Genomic DNA, 17,777 nt, shown 5'->3' on the forward strand with positions numbered 1-17,777 from the left:
AAACTAAAGTATTTAATAAATATTGTAATAAATTTTTTTTGAAGTTACTATAATGGTTGAATAAATAAATAAATTTCCAAGTTTACTTCCACTATAAAGGTGTTTGTTCTAAAATATAACGTTTAAGCTAAAAAAAATTTAAAAAGTTTTAGATTTTTTTATTTATAACATAAGGTGCTTTGTTTCACTTACCCTAATTTATAAAAGTGCAAAAAAAAAAAAAATAAAAATACGACAGTTGGAAATTATATTTCTAATTTTGAGATATTTTAAATAATTGAGTTAATTAATTGATAATTTTTTTGTTTCACTGCTACTAAAGAGTAGATATATTATAGAAGATAACGTGGTTTTTAAAAAAAATTTAAATAAATTGTAATTAATAACAGAACCCTTCGTAAATGGTAAATATACTATTTAGTTGTACACTAAACTATCGATGTGCAAAAAAATAAAACTTATTAGAATATATTTGCCATACATTGGGGACCGTTATTTTCTATATTAAATAGTTTGGGCTAATTAAAATTATAATTACTGAGCCTTTGCAATTCCATCCTGTGAGTTTATAAAAGACTACATATATTATTATAAAATTATAACTATTTTTATAAGCTATATCCTTGTTTAATATTATTAAACTTGTATTAAATACCAAATTGGTTTAAAGTTATTGTCTAAGTAAATGCGGATTTAAGGCAGTGCCTCTTAAATTTATTACTAATTTTTTAATTAAAATTACTTAAGCTCTGTATGCAAATAAAAATTACACAGATTGATCGGTTGACTAGCAAATTAGAAGAACTTTTATCGGAATGATAACAAAATTTTTTTAGCTTAAATTAATTCTTTATACTTTCATTTATATTTCTGCAACATTATCTATCTCGTTGTAGCTTTACCGTTTATTGCTCATATCAAATTTATAATAAAGAACGTATTAAAATTTTTTTTATCTAATTTAAGCTATAAAGTAAACCTATTATGATTATGCAATAAAGTTACACAGAAAAATTAGTTAAACCATTCAAAAGAACTTATTCGGGATATTCTGTAAAATTTTATAGTTTAAGTTATATTTTTATACTTCACTTTACGTAATCTTTGCAACAATTTTTGTTTCGTTGCCGCTCTTACACCTAGTTATAACAAATTTAGTATATAAAATTTTATTCATACTATTTTAAATTTTATTGAGTAAACTACTTTAAATGTCCAATTAAAATTTACAACAATCCGTTTTTTAGCATTTTAGAGGAACTTTTACCGAAATTATTAGTTAATGATTCAAATTTGATTTTATTATGGTTTGTACAACAATTTTTATCTCGCTGTAGCTCTACTTTTAAATATTTACACCAAAACCATAACAATAAAATATATCAATGAAACTATAACTATTTTGATGGTAAACTATTACAATATAGTAAAATAAATTACACAGATTAACCATTTGTTTAGTAATCTAGCAGAACTTTTATTGATAATAATTAGTTTATTTTCTCTTTAAATTTAACTTATGAATTTATTGATTTTTTGCCACAATTTCATAGTTGCCTTTGTCTAAAGCTTATTATTTACATAAGACTTATATGAATCTATTATAAAATTAGTCGATAATAATAAATAGCTAAATTGAACTCACTAATATGTTATATTATTCTATCAAAAATTACTTAGGGTGGGCGGTTGTTTAGCAGGCTAACCAAACTTTTACCGGAATTACTCAATCATTTACCCAAATATAATTAATTTTCTATAGTTAAATTTATTATCGCTTCTTTAATAATATCACTCTCGCTGTAGCTCTACCGCTAACTATTTACGATAAACTAAATAAAATTTCTATATTAAATTTACTTGTTTTAAATTATACTTCGATAAGTAATCTTACAGAACTTTTATCAAGATAATTAGATGATCCTCAAATATAATAGAAGAATTACATTCTAATTATAATGTAACAGTTTTAATCTTGCTCTCTATAAGTTATACCAAGTCATGATCCAAAGTTTGCCGAGATTGAGCCTTTTTTTTAATTCCAACTTTAATTTAAAAAACTCGCTATTTTTGTACTGTGAAAAGTTATATATAAAAACTGGATGACTTTGATTTTACTTTTTTTAAGGTCATTATCTTTTTAAATATTAGCCTTTTTATAAAATTATAATTTCTTAAAGCTTTTCATATTTAAATTATAAGTTTTATATTGCAATCTATTGTAAGAGTTCTTCAGAAAAAGATTAGCACGTGACAGTAGTTTTGAAGAATAAAGCTTTTTATTAAAAAATTTCTATTAGATTATTGTAAGAGTTCTTTAGAAAACCAAGATTTATATAAAAATATAAAGATAAACTTTTCTATTTTAAATTTATTTCAAATTTTTTTTTATTTTTTTTACTTCAGATTATTTCAAGAGCTCTTTAGAATCTACCAATTTTACTTTTTTTAATTTTAATTCTTTAAGAGCATCGATTCCGCCTTGAACAGTCACGGCGCGGCACAAATCCGTTATAAGATTCGTGTCATAACTAAAAAAAATTATTCATTAAAAAATAAATAAAAAATAAAGCAAATGAAATTAAATTTCAAAACGATCAAGTCTATAAATTTCATTTTAAAAAATAATAAATTAAATTATTTCCTAAATGAGGTTTATTGAAGATAAATTGCTTTAAAATATTTTTAAGTTAAATAGTAAATCTATAAACCTCATTGCTTCCATAAAAATTAATTTAATTTTTTTATAAAAAGTTTTACTATACTTTTGAAGATAATTTGCTATAAGGTACTTTTTAAGTTATTTAGTAAAAAAAAAATTAAATAAAATAACTGAAGCGCCACAGCGTCCAAGCAAGTAAACTTTACGCAGTAATCAAGCGCAAGTCCGCACACATAAACTTTTTTCTATTTTAATTATTATTTATTTTTAATTAATATTTATTATTACAATTATAATAAATATTCATAAACAAAAGTTATTTAAAAGTTTATTAAAAACAATAATATAGTTATTAATAAAAATATAATATCTTTTATACTTTTCTTGTATATGATATATATAAATACTGTTAGTTTTATTATTATTATAACGTAAATATGATCATAAAAATAAAAAAGATAGCAAATAGAAATAATAATGTAAAATAATTATAAGAAAGAAAAAATAAATCATAGAGATGTAATAAAAAGTTTAATAATTTAACAATAAATAAAAAAATATATAAATAGAAAATAATAAAGAAATGTTTTAAAAATAAGTATAAATAAAAAAATAAAAAAAGAATAATAATAAAAAATAATAAACTAATACTTCTCTATAATTATTATTATTATTATTATTATTATTATTATTATTATTATTATTATTATTATTATTATTATTATTATTATTATTATTATTATTATTATTATTATTATTTGATAAAACCTTACAATATTATTAGCTTGCAGATAATCGTTTAAGCCGGTATCGCCATTTTTATTATTATCAAAAAAACCGCTATAACTATCCACAGCGGGATTGGTCCCTTTTTGAATAACTTTTTCAAGGTGCCTGAAAGTATGAAAAAGTTAATAATAATAATGATTATAAGTTATAACAAGAATAAATAAAGTAAAAGTACTTACAATAATAATAATAATAAAATTAATAATTATAATAATTACAAATAAAGTAAAAGTGAAGTTTTATATATTAATAAATACGCATAAGAAAAGTTAGTAATATAAAGTAAATTTGTTATTAACAATTTATAATTATGATAATATTTTAGGGAAAAGTAAAATTTTTTTATTTTTACATATTTATTATATTTATATAATTAATAAACTATTGCTTATTTTAATTTATTGTTATATAAATAATATTATTACATTCATAAAGGTTATATAAAAAATATAATAATTATTAATAATCCATAATATATTTTAAGTATCAATAAATAAAAGCAAAAGATTATATTTTTCTTGTGGATATTATATATAATAATAATTATAAATTTCTTATAAATAATACTAATAATTATTATAGTAAAGTTACTAATATTAATATTCCTAATAATTATAAAGCAAGAAGTAAAGAATGAAAAAAAAGTTAAAATAATAAAATAATAAAACTAAAAGTATTTTTTATATATATAAGATTTATTATATTAATATTGATATTATTTATATTTATAAAGTTAATAAGTATAATATTCTAAAATAATAATAATATAATAGTATTTATTATTTATAATAAATTATTGTTTTAAATATTTTTATATCTAAAAAAAATAAATAAATTTATTATAATAAAAACTTTTAACTTTTTTTTATTAAAATAATATTTACTAAATGGTTAAAACATTAATTATTAATATAAACTTTTGAACTTATAAAAATTATATTAAAAAAAAATTAATTCATGATTCATAATAAAAACACAACTTTATATAAATATAATAAAAATATTATATTGAAAAAATTATAATAATTGAAACTTTTAACTTTTTTTTATAAAAATATTATAAGAAAAAGGAAAAACATTTTTTCATATAAAAAATTTTATCAACTTTTTGTGTATTTATAAATATCAAACAAAAAAAATATATAATAAACACTTTTTAACTTTTTGAGAATAATAAAATGTATTTAAGTAATACATTTTGAATTTGTGTATTTATTAATATTAAATAAAATTTATAAATAGTAAATTTTTTTTAAATTTTTACATATAAAAAAATAAATAATAATAAAAACTTTTTAACTTTTTTTCGTAGATTACAAAATAAATAAAAGAATAAATTATTTATTAATAACAAATACTTTTTACTTTTATGTATATAACAAAGTAATAAATATAAATATAAATTTATCGTTTTCTTTTTGGAATATAAAATAATACTTAATTAAAAAAAATCATTATTAATAATAAAAAAAACTTTTACCTTTTCTTGTATATAAAAAAAATATTAAATATAAGAAAATATAAACTATTAATATATATAAAAAATTATATATATCAATAATATACGTAAAAGTATTATATAAAAGTAATAAAAAAAAAGGAAAATATAATTTCACTAGAAAGTTGGAGTTCAATATTTTATAGAAAAAAAATTCATTAAAAAAATAAAGAAATACACGTGTTTACGAGAGAGTCAAACTTAAATATTATGTAAAAAATACTCATTTAAAATAATGAATGTACGACTTCACGAAAGAATGGAGCTCAGAAATTTTATAAAAAATAATCATTAAAAATAATGAACAGGAGTTTTCAGTAAAAATAATGAATACACGATTTCGCAAGAAAATTGAGCTCAATAATAATATATGAAGAGCTTTCATTAAACATAAGAAATCTACTATTAAAAAGATATCCACTAAAAATAATGAAGAAAGAAATATTAAACTCTCAACGATAAATAATATCCGATTTCACAAGAGAATTGAGTTTCACAAATATTATATAAAAAGCTTTTATTAAAAATAAAAAATATATCATAAAAAGATAATCATTACAAATATTGAAGGCAGAAATTAAATATAAAGATATGTTCCATTAATAATGATGGGTATACCCTTTCACGAGCGAATCAAGCTCGGCGCCTTTACTTTCCTGCACGCAATGGTCAGGCCATAGCATTTGCGGCGCTCCCGATAATTCCTCGGGGAAGTGCCCCAAAAAAAATTTTAAATAGTGAAAAATAGGATAGAAAATTTTTTTATGGAACATTAAATTTTTACTTTATTACTTATTTTTTTATATGAAAAGTTTTATTTATATTAAGAAAAGTTTAATTCTATATTAATACTATTTATTATGGTAAAGTCTTATATTTCTATTAATATTTTTTTACTTTTTTATTTATTTTTTTAAAGTTTTTTGGTATATATTCTGGTATTTACCTTTAATAAGAAAAAAAAAAAATAAGTTTTGTATACAAATATTATTAAGAAAATCAAGGAAAAGAAAAAAAATACTAATTTTTAAATATAGAATTTGTAGAATAATATAATAAAAAGTATGTAATTAAAAAAATTAATGTTTTAATAAACAGAAATAATAAAGAAAATAAATAAATAAAAAAATTACTATTAATAAATTTTATAGTTTATATAATTTCTTATAATATAATAAAAAGTATAAATAAATTAATGTAATCTGGTATTAAAATTTAATAATAATAATAAAAGAAAAAAAATTATTATATTTTTTAGTAGCATATTTATATAATAACATAAATAAAGAAAATAAAAAAAAATTGATAATTGTTTAAATAAAATATGTTTAAATAAATAATTAAATTTATATTTTTTACTATGAAATATTGATAAAAAAAATAAACTAAATGATTCAAATTTTTAAATTTTAATAGTAAATTTGAATAATATAATAAAAAGTATAAATAAATAAATAATATTCAGTATTTAAAATTTATATTTTTTAGTATTAAAAAATATTAATGTATAAATAAAATTTATTTTTTTTATAGAAAAAAAAGAAACTAAATAAATTTAAATTTTATATTATAATAATAAATTTTTATAATATAATAAAAAGTAGAAACAAACAATATTTATATTATTTTTTCTATCAAAATTCATTTATAATAATAAAAAGAATAATAAAAGTATAAATAAATATAATATATATATTACAATATAAAGGAAAAATAAAAAATAATATAAAAATATAAAATTTCTCTCCTTTTTCTGATAAATTTTAGAGTTAATAAAAGGAAGCAAATATTAACAAGATTTGTTTATTAAGAACTAAATGGCTTATTTTTTATATATAAATGGAAGCATTCGGGACTCTTCTGTAAACGTACAAGTATAATGAAATAATTTTTTTAGTATATAAAAAATTTATATTTATATAATAAAAATTAGCCAAAATATAGTTTTTTATGAGTTTTATTAAAAGTGGAACTCATTCTTATATAAAGTTTTGTAAATTTCAAGATATTTGTAACACTTTCTTTATAGAGTATAACCAAGAGGGACTTTAATAAAAAAAAAATTGCGAAGGCTTTTAAACTTGCTTTCACATAGTTACTTTTTTTTAGCTTTTTTTATATAAAATTTGAATAATTCAAGAATAAAAAAAAATAACAATAATAGAAATAATAACAATAATTTATACACTAAATTAATTATAATTTAATAGAATTTTAGAGAAAATATATATAAAGTATTTTTAGATTTTTTTTATAAAAATTACAGTAAAACTATAAAACTATATAAAAGCGGATTATAGTTCTTAAGTGTTCTACAAAATCCCCAAAAAATAAAGTTTTAAATGTTAAATTAAATTAAATTAAATTATAAAAAAAATATAAATTTTATTTTTTAAAAATATTATTAACTTGTAAAAAATAATTTCTTAATTAAAAAAATATAAAAGAAATGAAAAGTATAATTTAAAAAATTACAATTCGAAATTTTTATAATAAAAAATTGTCATTCTTGAAATCACTGTTTTCATAGTTTTTTAAATTTTAGTGATTATTGCTAATAAAAATTAATAAATTTATTTGAATTAATATTATATATATATTTATTACTCCCATAGTAAATGGCGGTTTCGAATGAGTGGATGCAAAACTTCCTATTGAAAATTATAAGACTTAGTATAATAATTAAAAAATTTAAATTTAAAATTGCCTAAAGAATCCTTCTAAATACGCAATGTTATGAAAATAATAAAACTTAATTAAAAGTAGCTTAACAAAAGCAAAATTTCTACAATGTTTAAAACTTACAATGCCATTCAGATAATAAGTTTATTTAAGTAATTTATTATTTCAATAATTGAAATATAAGAAATATTATTTCGTTAAAACTTTTAATAGGAGAAATGTTATAAATTATAAAACTAAATTTATTAAAAAAAAGTTTAAATTAGGTATGAGAAGGCCATCTTATTAAACAAAATTAGTTAGTATATAAAATAATAATTAGAATAATTTTGGAATTTGTACTATTTAAAGGTTGAACAATTTTATTGATGCGGCAGTCAGAATGCGTAATGCAAAAAGTAAAAAGTTTTTTTTTTAAAAAAAAATTATTAGAATAATAGTAGTAATAATAAATTTCAAGCAACCATGGTTACGAGGATGCCAGTCTTGAGTACCGACTATAAGAAACCCCTTTTTTTTCAAAGCTTCGCACAAATTAGAAATTTTCTGTTTTAAGTAAATTATCAAAGCGAGAAAATAAGTTTATGACTTTAAATAAAATTTTCTTCTTTATGGTGTAATATTTATTTTAAGAATACATATTTTTCTTTAAATAGTGCTTTAATATCTAGTATTTACTGCTGAGCAGCTAAAAAAATATATATTAAATATCTTACTTTATTAATTATTTAAAGTTATTATTATGCTACTGTTACGTTTTTTTTTCAGAATTAATTCTACCTCAGGGAGTTCGGCTCCTCCAGGTACGGCCAACTTACCATCCGGAGGAACAAAATCATATTGGAGATCAACTACTATTAAAGCCTTCATGTCACGATAGAGAAGTAAACTTTAAAAAAAGGTTGAGCGAGTCACACTTGTAGAATATTTATAATGATAACAATCAATCATACAATCTAAAAACTTATTTTCAAAGTTATATTGGACTATAGTAGACCAGTAAAATGCTTGAATAGGGCCAAAAGATTTCACAGTAGATGACTTTTACTCTTAGTTTTACATTAAAAACTAACAGAATAATTATCCTTTGTAGTGGTTTTATGAATAACAATAATACTGGGATTAAATGAGCTTGAGATGATTTGCGGTATACTAGTTTATTACAGTTGAAAGCTTTTACTTGCTTTATAATTTTACGGGCTAACAAGATAAGTATCTTCTATATTAGTTTTATCATTAACACAATACTTGGATTGAGTTTAATTAAGAAATGATTTTCGTTATGTCTCCTTTTTTTTGCTATGTAAGTCTCATCAATTCCCCTCTTTTTACTATTCATTTCTTGTAAATATGTATAATCGGTGCTCTTCTTAGAAGTTCTATAAGGTTCATACTGCCTATACTGTGCTCTTTTCTTTATAAAAGAGTTGATTTTAAAAGTGGAAAAAAATCGGGGACCAACAATTCACTACACTAACCAAAAGAAATTTAAAATTTACTGCTGCAAAATTCTTTGTGGCTTTCGGTGATTACTACATCAACATTAAATTTAAAAATAATAATAATAAAATGAATTCATATCTAACAATTGTTTTTACAACACTAATGAAAGATACCGTTATACAAAACATGATTTTTTTAACCACTCTTTTATTTACGATCTTATAATACGCTGCTGTCACCTAGTAAGCTACTACTTAGTGAACTAAACCCTAAGTAAAAGCTTCTCCAATACTATTAAAGCGCTAAAATTAGTCAAGAACTTCAGTAACTCCTTGTATGAGCTTATTTGGTGTAGGATTGCAAAGAGACGCATCTAATTTGAAAGAGGAATTGAAAAACGATCGGCTAAATATCCGGCTTAGCTTTTGCGTGTTAGATTAACGGTAGTAATGAATAAAGCGAAGAAACAGCAAAATAGATATGGTTGAATTAATTTTGGAGCTAAAGATGAGTAGTTGACTCGGAGAGAACCAGATAAAAAACTTTTATAAACTCGTTCAAATCTGTCGAGTCCAGTCAGAATTCTTAAGACATCTTAACGCAGGTTAACCAGATTTCATGCTCAAAAAGTGTTGAAACTTTCCATTGTTGAATTGTAACTCGTAACTCTAAAATATATCAAAAATATAAGATATTATTTTTAATCATATATATAATGTATTAATGTAATAAAGAAAAAATAACATTTATGTATTAAGTCAAAAAATAAAATATGGTAATTTTTTTACTTTTTACAAAAGCTTTTAAGAAAGGCTAAAAAATATAACTTGTGCCCACAAATTACAAAATAATTAATTTTTAATTTAAAAAAATGTACCCATTATGTAAAATTAATTCCTTGTTTGGGTATTGTGGAATTTTTCATATTATTTTAATAAATATTAATCATTGGTTGAGATTATTATTAGTTATGATTGGTTAACTTTCGGATCATTTTAATTGAGGATGTTGTATGTGTTTCGGTCTTCTGCACTGGTAGTGTTATAGTACACTAACCAATTAGCAAAAGAAATTTAAAGTAACCTGTAAATTTTAAAAATGATATATATAAAAACTTTATTAAGCCTTGTTTATAAAAAAATAACATTGTAGAGGAGTTATTTAAAATTAAAAAAAAATTTATATCGTTAAAAAGTATAATAACTATCTATATAAGTTAATTTTTAATATAACTTTAGTAAAACATTATTATAATAACTTTGAAATGAAAGTACTGCCTATAAAGGATTTTATTTATTTTAAGTGTAACTTTCTCGTAAAATTTTGTTAGACGGGTGTTTGCTTTAATTAGGAGTAACGTTTTACTCCGTCCGAAGTGCTATTAACCGTGCATGAATAAATTTTTAACTTTACATATTTTATAATTAATAAACAAATGCACTAAATAGAAGCTTTTTGGGTACTAAAAACACAAACAATTAAATAATATAGAACCAAGTATACTAACGAACCAACCAGAGACAAAAATAAGATTTACTAATAAATCTAACCTCGAAGTTTACCAGTAAAATAGCAAGCAAGCGTGATGGAAGTTGTAGAGGAGAGTACGGCCTTTGCTAAAGTAAAAACTTATTCTTGAAAAGGGTTTTTTTGTGTAATTAATTTGAAAGAGCAAACTTAATATACCACTTTGCTTTTTAATAAAGGAAGTGTATGTAAAAGGACACTAAATGTAAATTAAAAAGTTACTTTACACCAAGATCTCTCATAAAAACAATATTAGAGAAAGAAGCAACCAAAGAAAGCATACAGTAATATGTATAACTCTTTTCATTACTTAAATTTATATAATCTGTGGGAATTGTCAAAAAAAAAAATTCTTTTAAGAATAATCTACTCGTTCTTTATACTGTTTAAATTTTAGAATTATAAGGAAATGAGATCAAAAATATCAGTTAACTTTAAAATAAGTTTTTATGCCTTAAAGAAAGCAATTTCTACGAATACTTTTTTTATAAATAAAAAAATAATGGTGGCTTCATAAATGACCACGGTAGCACACAAAGAATTCTAAAATTGTTAATAAAAAGTCATAAAAACGAAACTCCTGGCTTAACAATGGATTTCTGAAGGTATTGTGCCTGTATAAACTGAAGGTAATAATACGGCTCGTATTTAGAAAAACAGTTGGGAAGGAATAAGTTTGACTCTAATAAAAATTCCACTTACTCTTTAAGAAGAGAAAAAATAAATATAAAAGGTCAGAGGGCAAAAAATTTCTTAAGAAACCTTGAATTATATTGTAATATTTTAATGTTTCGCGTTTTCGCGTTGTATTATCGATTTACTGCTTCATTTAATAATAATCCCTATTCTCATTTTATTTTATGTCCAATGTATAGAGTACCTCTTTGTTAATATCAAAGAGATTTGTTTATATAAGTTATTGTTTTTTTGTAAAATTTATACTTTCTATAGGTAAACATAGTAAACGCGCTTCTAAGTTTTCTAACTGAGGCGTCGTTCATCAAAATATTTTTTTAATTCATTTTTACTAAATTAAATATTTGTATATAAGTCTAAAGGAAGGAGCTGTTCCACTGCGGCCGAAGAACAGCTCGAGCTAATCATCATTGTCCATGGAGTTTATTAAACCTTTATCGAACGAAAGGCGCCTGATCTCGACGGTATCACCAACGTGATCTTGAAGCAATTACCAGTGGTGGCGATAGAACGTTTATGGGACCTCATCAATTCTACTGTGGCCCTCAGACCTTCTTATTGCGCTGGAAGACGGCAACTATCGTGAGGATCCCAAACTTCAAGACGCCACAGCTTCTTCGCTCGGCAGGGTGGACTACCTGTGCTTTTAATTTAAAAGGGCTACAGGCGCTTCCTTAAAAAAAGTTGTATACGTAATATATCGATCGAAATGTGAGTTGTCAACGTAGCTCGGTAGTTAGAGCTTTTATCGCGCAGTCTCAAGGACGCGGATTTGATCCCTGGCGGTGCCAACCGCATTTTTTTGGTTTGCTGGTTACGTATACGATTTCTTTACAAACAAGATCTTGATATTCTTAATGGCGTAAAGGCATTTAACTGAGTTTGGCACAAGGCCTTGTTTTACAAATCGCGCGCCGTAGTTCCCCCCCCCCCCCCCTGCTGTTCTTTTAAACGTAAGCAAATCTTACCTAAAGGCCGCGTCTTCATAAACATTTGAGTGCTCTCTTCTATCACACCTACTCTTCGCACTTTATGAGCGCGATACGCCACAGCCTGCGATCCTCACACGCGGATGACCTTATATGGGAATGAATGGCGATATCCTCCTCGTCAAATATGGCTGCTTTATTGCACCATTCATTTGCAGTACTACCTAGTGACGCTTACGAACTGGTGTTGTCTTTAAGTAACTACTATAAATGCGGTGCAAATTTCTTTTATTACGAAGAAATTCATTACGCCATTACCACCGCTGACTTCCGAAAACGAGGTAACCTCTCCGAGTTCCCAGGCGAAATTCTGGGGGACGCAATGCACTATAATTTCTCGTGGCGACAGCAAGTAAACCAACCGTGGTGAAGGTCAAGGCGGCGGTTTAAATTTTAACTTTGTGCCCAAAGCAAACTTTCGTTGCACAAAGAAAGATTCTTTCTTGTGTAGTGTATCAGTCGATCTAACATACCCGTCTACTGTTTGGGCCTACGGCTCTCTTCGGCAATAACCTCTTTGCTTCAAGTGAAACCAAAACAAGCTGCTACGCCTTATGATTGGCGTGCTACACAAGCCTATTGACTCTATTATTTGATGTCTGTCCCAGTTATTCCTTAATTACTCAGTAAGCCAAAATTTTAACTGTCGTTTCATAAGACCAATTTTTTTCTCTTTCTGCATAAATTATGGAGACGTATTTAGTTTCACTGGCGTCAGTATCCCTATTAAATACGTCTTCTGTTTTCTTCCAAAACGCTTTTTGTTTTTTTTAATGGAGACTTTAAAAGTTTAAAAGAAAAGCCTGTTGATACCATAGAAAAAAAAATTTGATGCATAAGATAAAAGGCAAGTTAGATTTTTAGTAGAGATGGTCTACTTGCCAAAGGTAACAAAAAGAAGGTAGTAAACTTGCCACTCAAAAGAACAATCCGACTTAATTTACTTAAGGTAACCAAGATAATGTACAATACGAGTTAATATTTACTATTTAGTAATCAATATAGTAACATCTTATAAGCTATATTTAATCGTTCTTAAGTTTCCATTTAATTCATGTTAGTGCATTTATATCCCTATTTTTCTCCTAACAAAAATGTTTATTTAACACATACTACGTTTAAACATTTTTTAAGCTGATAGTTTAGAACTTCTCCATTTAAGATTTTATGATAATAGTACTTTTAACTTCTAAGTATTTTGTCTTTTAGTTAGTAAATTTGGTTATACTTTTTGAATAAGTGAGCAGAAACCATTATTAAGTAAAGGATATAAATAAAAATTGAATTTAATACTAATTAACTTAAAAAAATATATATTTTTAATTGTCGTTACTTAAGTACTACCTTTTTTTTAGTGCTAAATTTTTAATCCTCGTCTCTTCCGTAAACATTTAAATTAGTTTAACTTTTAGTAATAATTTCCGGTAACCTGTATATTTGACTACTGTAATCTGATTATTTTTGATAACAATAAAATAGTCTTCTCTCTAATTATAAAAGTTTTTAACTGCTTAGTTTATTAATATAAGTATTTTTTCTTTGCAGTTTTAATCATTCTCAGCCGCGTTATAAGCTAATCGCAACTAGCAATAAAGTATTAAACAATACTCCGGGCAATATTTTTTTAAAATGCCATTGCCTTCTTATCAAACAATTTTTACAATTATATCTAATACTTTTTCAGGCCTGGTATTACTACAACTAGGTAACATTAGTATCTGCTTATTATTTCTATACAACACTGCTTTAAACTAGTAAAAGTCTTGTGCAAAACAATGTTACTCATCTTTCCGGTGAAGCAATTGCTAACCTGACTTTGTTTGATTACCTGTAAAATTTCCAATTGTAACCTTATAACCACAACAACTTTTTAACATTTTTAAGGACTTAAGTATGAGCGGAAATTATATATAGGGCTAAGAGTGTCCTATTGTTTGGGTTCTAATATTTTTAAAGTCCAGACAATACTAATTATTTAAAAACACTACTTGACTGAGTAACAAAATGCAATACCCAGGTTGTTGACTATCATTTTCCTTATATTACTTTGCAGAAAACTGAAGGGAAATAACAAAAACTCGATTAATAACGATGCTTTTAGAGATTTAATAAAGTTAATTTTCTTGTAGTAAAAGCATTCAAATATCTTTTTCTCTTTAATTGGATAACAACCAAAATAGCAACCAGAAAAACTCAAAAACATTTGAAATAGAGCAAACCCATCTGGTTTGAAAATCTTGTTAGCCTTCAAATATTTTGTATCATAATTTTTTTTTGCCTTTTACAAATATTTTATAAGAAATAGTAATTATAAAGTTATTGTTGTATAAGTATAAATTTTGTTTTTTAACTTTATACTCGCGGCTTAGAGATCTTGCCAGTGCTCGAGCCTATTTTGTTTCTCAGCCTCTTACAAAAAAACTTAACGCTTTAACTTGTATACTCTGTTATTGATTCTAAATTATTTTTAAATTTAATAATTTTTAATAATTGATGTCAAAACAAAAGAGACCTGCGACAAAAAAATTTTAAGAGATTAGACGTAAATGCCTTTAAGGAAACTTATTAAAAAAATGCAATAATTTTCTTAGAAACTTAATTTTAACAGTAAAATTACACTCGATAATTCTTTTTATTGCTGCTCATGTCTTCATAATAGATATGAGCCTTAGTTTTATAACGACAAGTGGACGGACGATATAAAATTTTGTTAGGTAAAAAATTTTCCAGTGGTTTATGCAGTGGTTCATTACTACGGAAATAAACACTTGTATTTTTCATCCCCTTTTTTTATATTACTTATTTCACATGCTGAATTATGTGTTTATATATTTAAACGTAGTTCTTATATTATTTAGTATGGTTATAGAAATAGTCTTCAGTATTATTTACCTTATAGCGACTAAGTAAGCGCCAATCCGTGTCATTTTAATTTCCATTGCCTTAAGATAAATAAATAAATTTGTATTTTATAAACTTTAGTTTTAAGTTCGGATTGGTTGGCGAAGAGTGCTGGTAGCTTAATTCACCTACCAAGTTCCTGTTTATTCGTATGGGCAAATAGTCACAAGTCATTATCTACTAAAAGTTGAGCTATTTGAAGATAAGTTAGGAGGACAATTAATTAACATATAGGCAAGTCGGTATTTGGGATAAGCACAAGAGGTAGATCCTAAAACTTGTCCTTTAGTAAAAACTCAAGTTATAGTGCAAGAAGAATGTCACCGGCCGCAGTATTTCAATTTGTCGCAAGAGATTGATAAGGTATCACGCAGCGGTATTACAAAACATTTAATGGTGGCTTTTCTACCTCGTATTTCGCCCTCATTATTTAATCCTCTCTCTTTAAAAAAAATTACCATTCTGACATACCAAAAAAAAATGGGTCGTCCTCAAAGCTTAAGCTTTGCCGAAAGTCTTAATAGAATATAGCTTGAGCTTTCCAAGAAAACCATTGTGTCGACTACGTTTTTTTAAAGCAAGACAGTATTTACTTGACGATTGTAGCTCATTCCTTACTTACACTTTTTATAATTTATAATTTTTAGTCACCCAAGGCAAAGTCAAGGTTCCTACTAGCCTGATACCTCTGTCTGTCCAGTGCTGGCTCGGCGTACATCCATCAAAATGTACATGGTATAGCAATGCTATGAAGTTTCTGATGTACTTACGAAGCATGGTTTTTATTCTTGGAAAAATTTTGTTTAATAAAGCATATCTCTTTTATAATTTATGAACTGCGAGTACCTTTCAATACGGTCTTTACACATTATTTTAAAGAAATAAAACCCTTTTTCTTGATATTATGAGATAAGTTAAACAAGCCATTAACATAGTTTTAATAATTGGGTATAAAGTAGTGAATTACTGAAATCCAACAATTTTTTTACTTAATTTTTACAAGAAAGAAAGAACGTTTCACGTGCTTATTGAAAAATAGTAAAATATTAGTTGTACCCGTAGCACCAATAACTGTAATTGCTGAAGCCGAAAAACAAGCTCCATATCTAAACTTAAAATGTGTCCGTCATGTTTTTTTTTTACGTTATAACCCTTAAACCTCCTAGCGTAACCAAATTTACTCTGGGGGTCCTAGCAGTTCCTGTTATTTTCTCGGTCTAGCTAGAGTTTAAGCAAAATTGGAATATCATGGGAAATTTTAGCTGCTCCCAGTATAGCTGCATTATATGTAGCATACTACGAACCTACAAAATTATATTCAATGCGAAAAGACGAACCTGTATTTTATGAAAGATAAATGACATTTTAGTAATATTGAGGGCTAACAGCCGATTTTTTGACAAGATGCTGGCCCTCCGTATTACAACTGCTGGATTTAAATGGAACCAAGAATAGTCAATATCTTTAAAGATTTTCTTTATAGATGTATAATTTATTATTTAAAAGTTTATGTTTCTTTTTAACATTTTGATTTTTCTTTACCTAACCTAACCCTAACTTTAATTAATAATTTAGCCAAAACAGTAAAAAGAAATTTTGATGGGTTATCATGCTTACATTGCAGTTACTCATTTTAATCGGTTTTATGACGAGGTTATATCATAGTATTTCGGTTGAAGGGCGCTGTAAACTTAAACTTTCCTGCAAGAGATTCTCTTTATCTTTGTAAAAAATTTTCGTAAAAAATTTTTGATATCCTCTTTGGAACTGAATGGGATTACGTAGAGAACTGCTTTTAGCTTTAATAGGTAAAAATCACACCTATTAGCCTTATAAACTGTAAATCTAATCTATATATAGGACTCAAGAATTATATTAACAGAATTTTCGATGAATCTATGACTCTTATACTTATTACATAATGAGTTGTTAGCTACATATTTTAAAATAAATGAAGCAAGGTTTCCATCTCTTCGCTCCACCGGCTGTCAAGGTGACTTTGTTGCCCAAAACTAAGTTTCTTTTATAATTGCTTAACTCTATCGGGGAACGCTCTTTGGTTTTTTTTTAAATTACCCTTGCAAAGCTTGAGCTATCAGAAAAAGGTTTTATTTAGTCAAATTTAACACTTAATTAAAAGAAAATAGAAAGCGATAAACTACAAGACATTAAGATGTTCCCCTTTTAGAGATGTAAATATGCCTCAAAAAATCCAAACAAGTTATTAATTGTCTTGAAACAGAGATGTAAAATCCATGGAGTGCAAAGATATCACAACTCCAAAAATATGTTTTCTCTCATTATATAAGAATTTATCTATAACTTTTTTCTTTTCAAATCTAAGATTAACTTATAAGACGATTGAAGAAAAGTGGAAAAGGACAAAAATTTCTCTAGTTAACTATCCTAGGCGCCTCTTTATGATGTGGATTTTTTACTCTTAAAGAAAGAAATTACCTGAAGAATTTTAGCTTTGTATACCTGGAAAAGAATGGAGAAAGTATATAATTAATTTTAAATTGATCTTAAGAAAACCGAAAGTTCGCGTACAGTCATTTTTATGGCCACAAATAGGTGGTTGATAGCTGAA

General features: G+C 24.6%; 1 protein-coding gene across 1 annotated transcript; it reads right to left on the minus strand.

The window, feature by feature from the left end:
- Window positions 1-2,390: 2,390 nt before the first annotated feature.
- Window positions 2,391-8,509, minus strand: LOC135145316 (nicotinamidase-like). Its single transcript, XM_064077428.1, has 7 exons — window positions 8,412-8,509; window positions 8,096-8,177; window positions 7,557-7,600; window positions 5,568-5,653; window positions 3,436-3,556; window positions 2,834-2,907; window positions 2,391-2,531 (listed from the first exon to the last, which is right to left on the minus strand). The coding sequence occupies exons 1-7, from the start codon at window positions 8,499-8,501 to the stop codon at window positions 2,408-2,410; spliced, it is 621 nt and encodes a 206-aa protein (XP_063933498.1). The 5' UTR covers window positions 8,502-8,509; the 3' UTR covers window positions 2,391-2,407.
- Between the last annotated feature and the right edge of the window lie 9,268 nt (window positions 8,510-17,777).

Source organism: Zophobas morio, unplaced genomic scaffold, assembly GCF_036711695.1.
Source record: "Zophobas morio isolate AGI-343-1 ecotype UQ-CSIRO unplaced genomic scaffold, CSIRO_AGI_Zmor_V1 ptg000143l, whole genome shotgun sequence".
Taxonomy (NCBI): domain Eukaryota; kingdom Metazoa; phylum Arthropoda; class Insecta; order Coleoptera; family Tenebrionidae; genus Zophobas; species Zophobas morio.

What these genes read in the sequence shown, in the direction of transcription:
- LOC135145316 (XM_064077428.1), bottom strand. Translation starts at nt 8,501, where the DNA reads ATGAAGGCTTTAATAGTAGTTGATCTCCAATATGATTTTGTTCCTCCG. An exon ending in CTGGCATCCTCGTAACCATG is followed by an intron (nt 7,601 to 8,095) that starts GTTGCTTGAAAT and finishes AATTTTCAATAG; the next exon opens with GAAGTTTTGCATCCACTCAT. An exon ending in AACCGCCATTTACTATGGGA is followed by an intron (nt 5,654 to 7,556) that starts GTAATAAATATA and finishes CACTTCCCCGAG; the next exon opens with GAATTATCGGGAGCGCCGCA.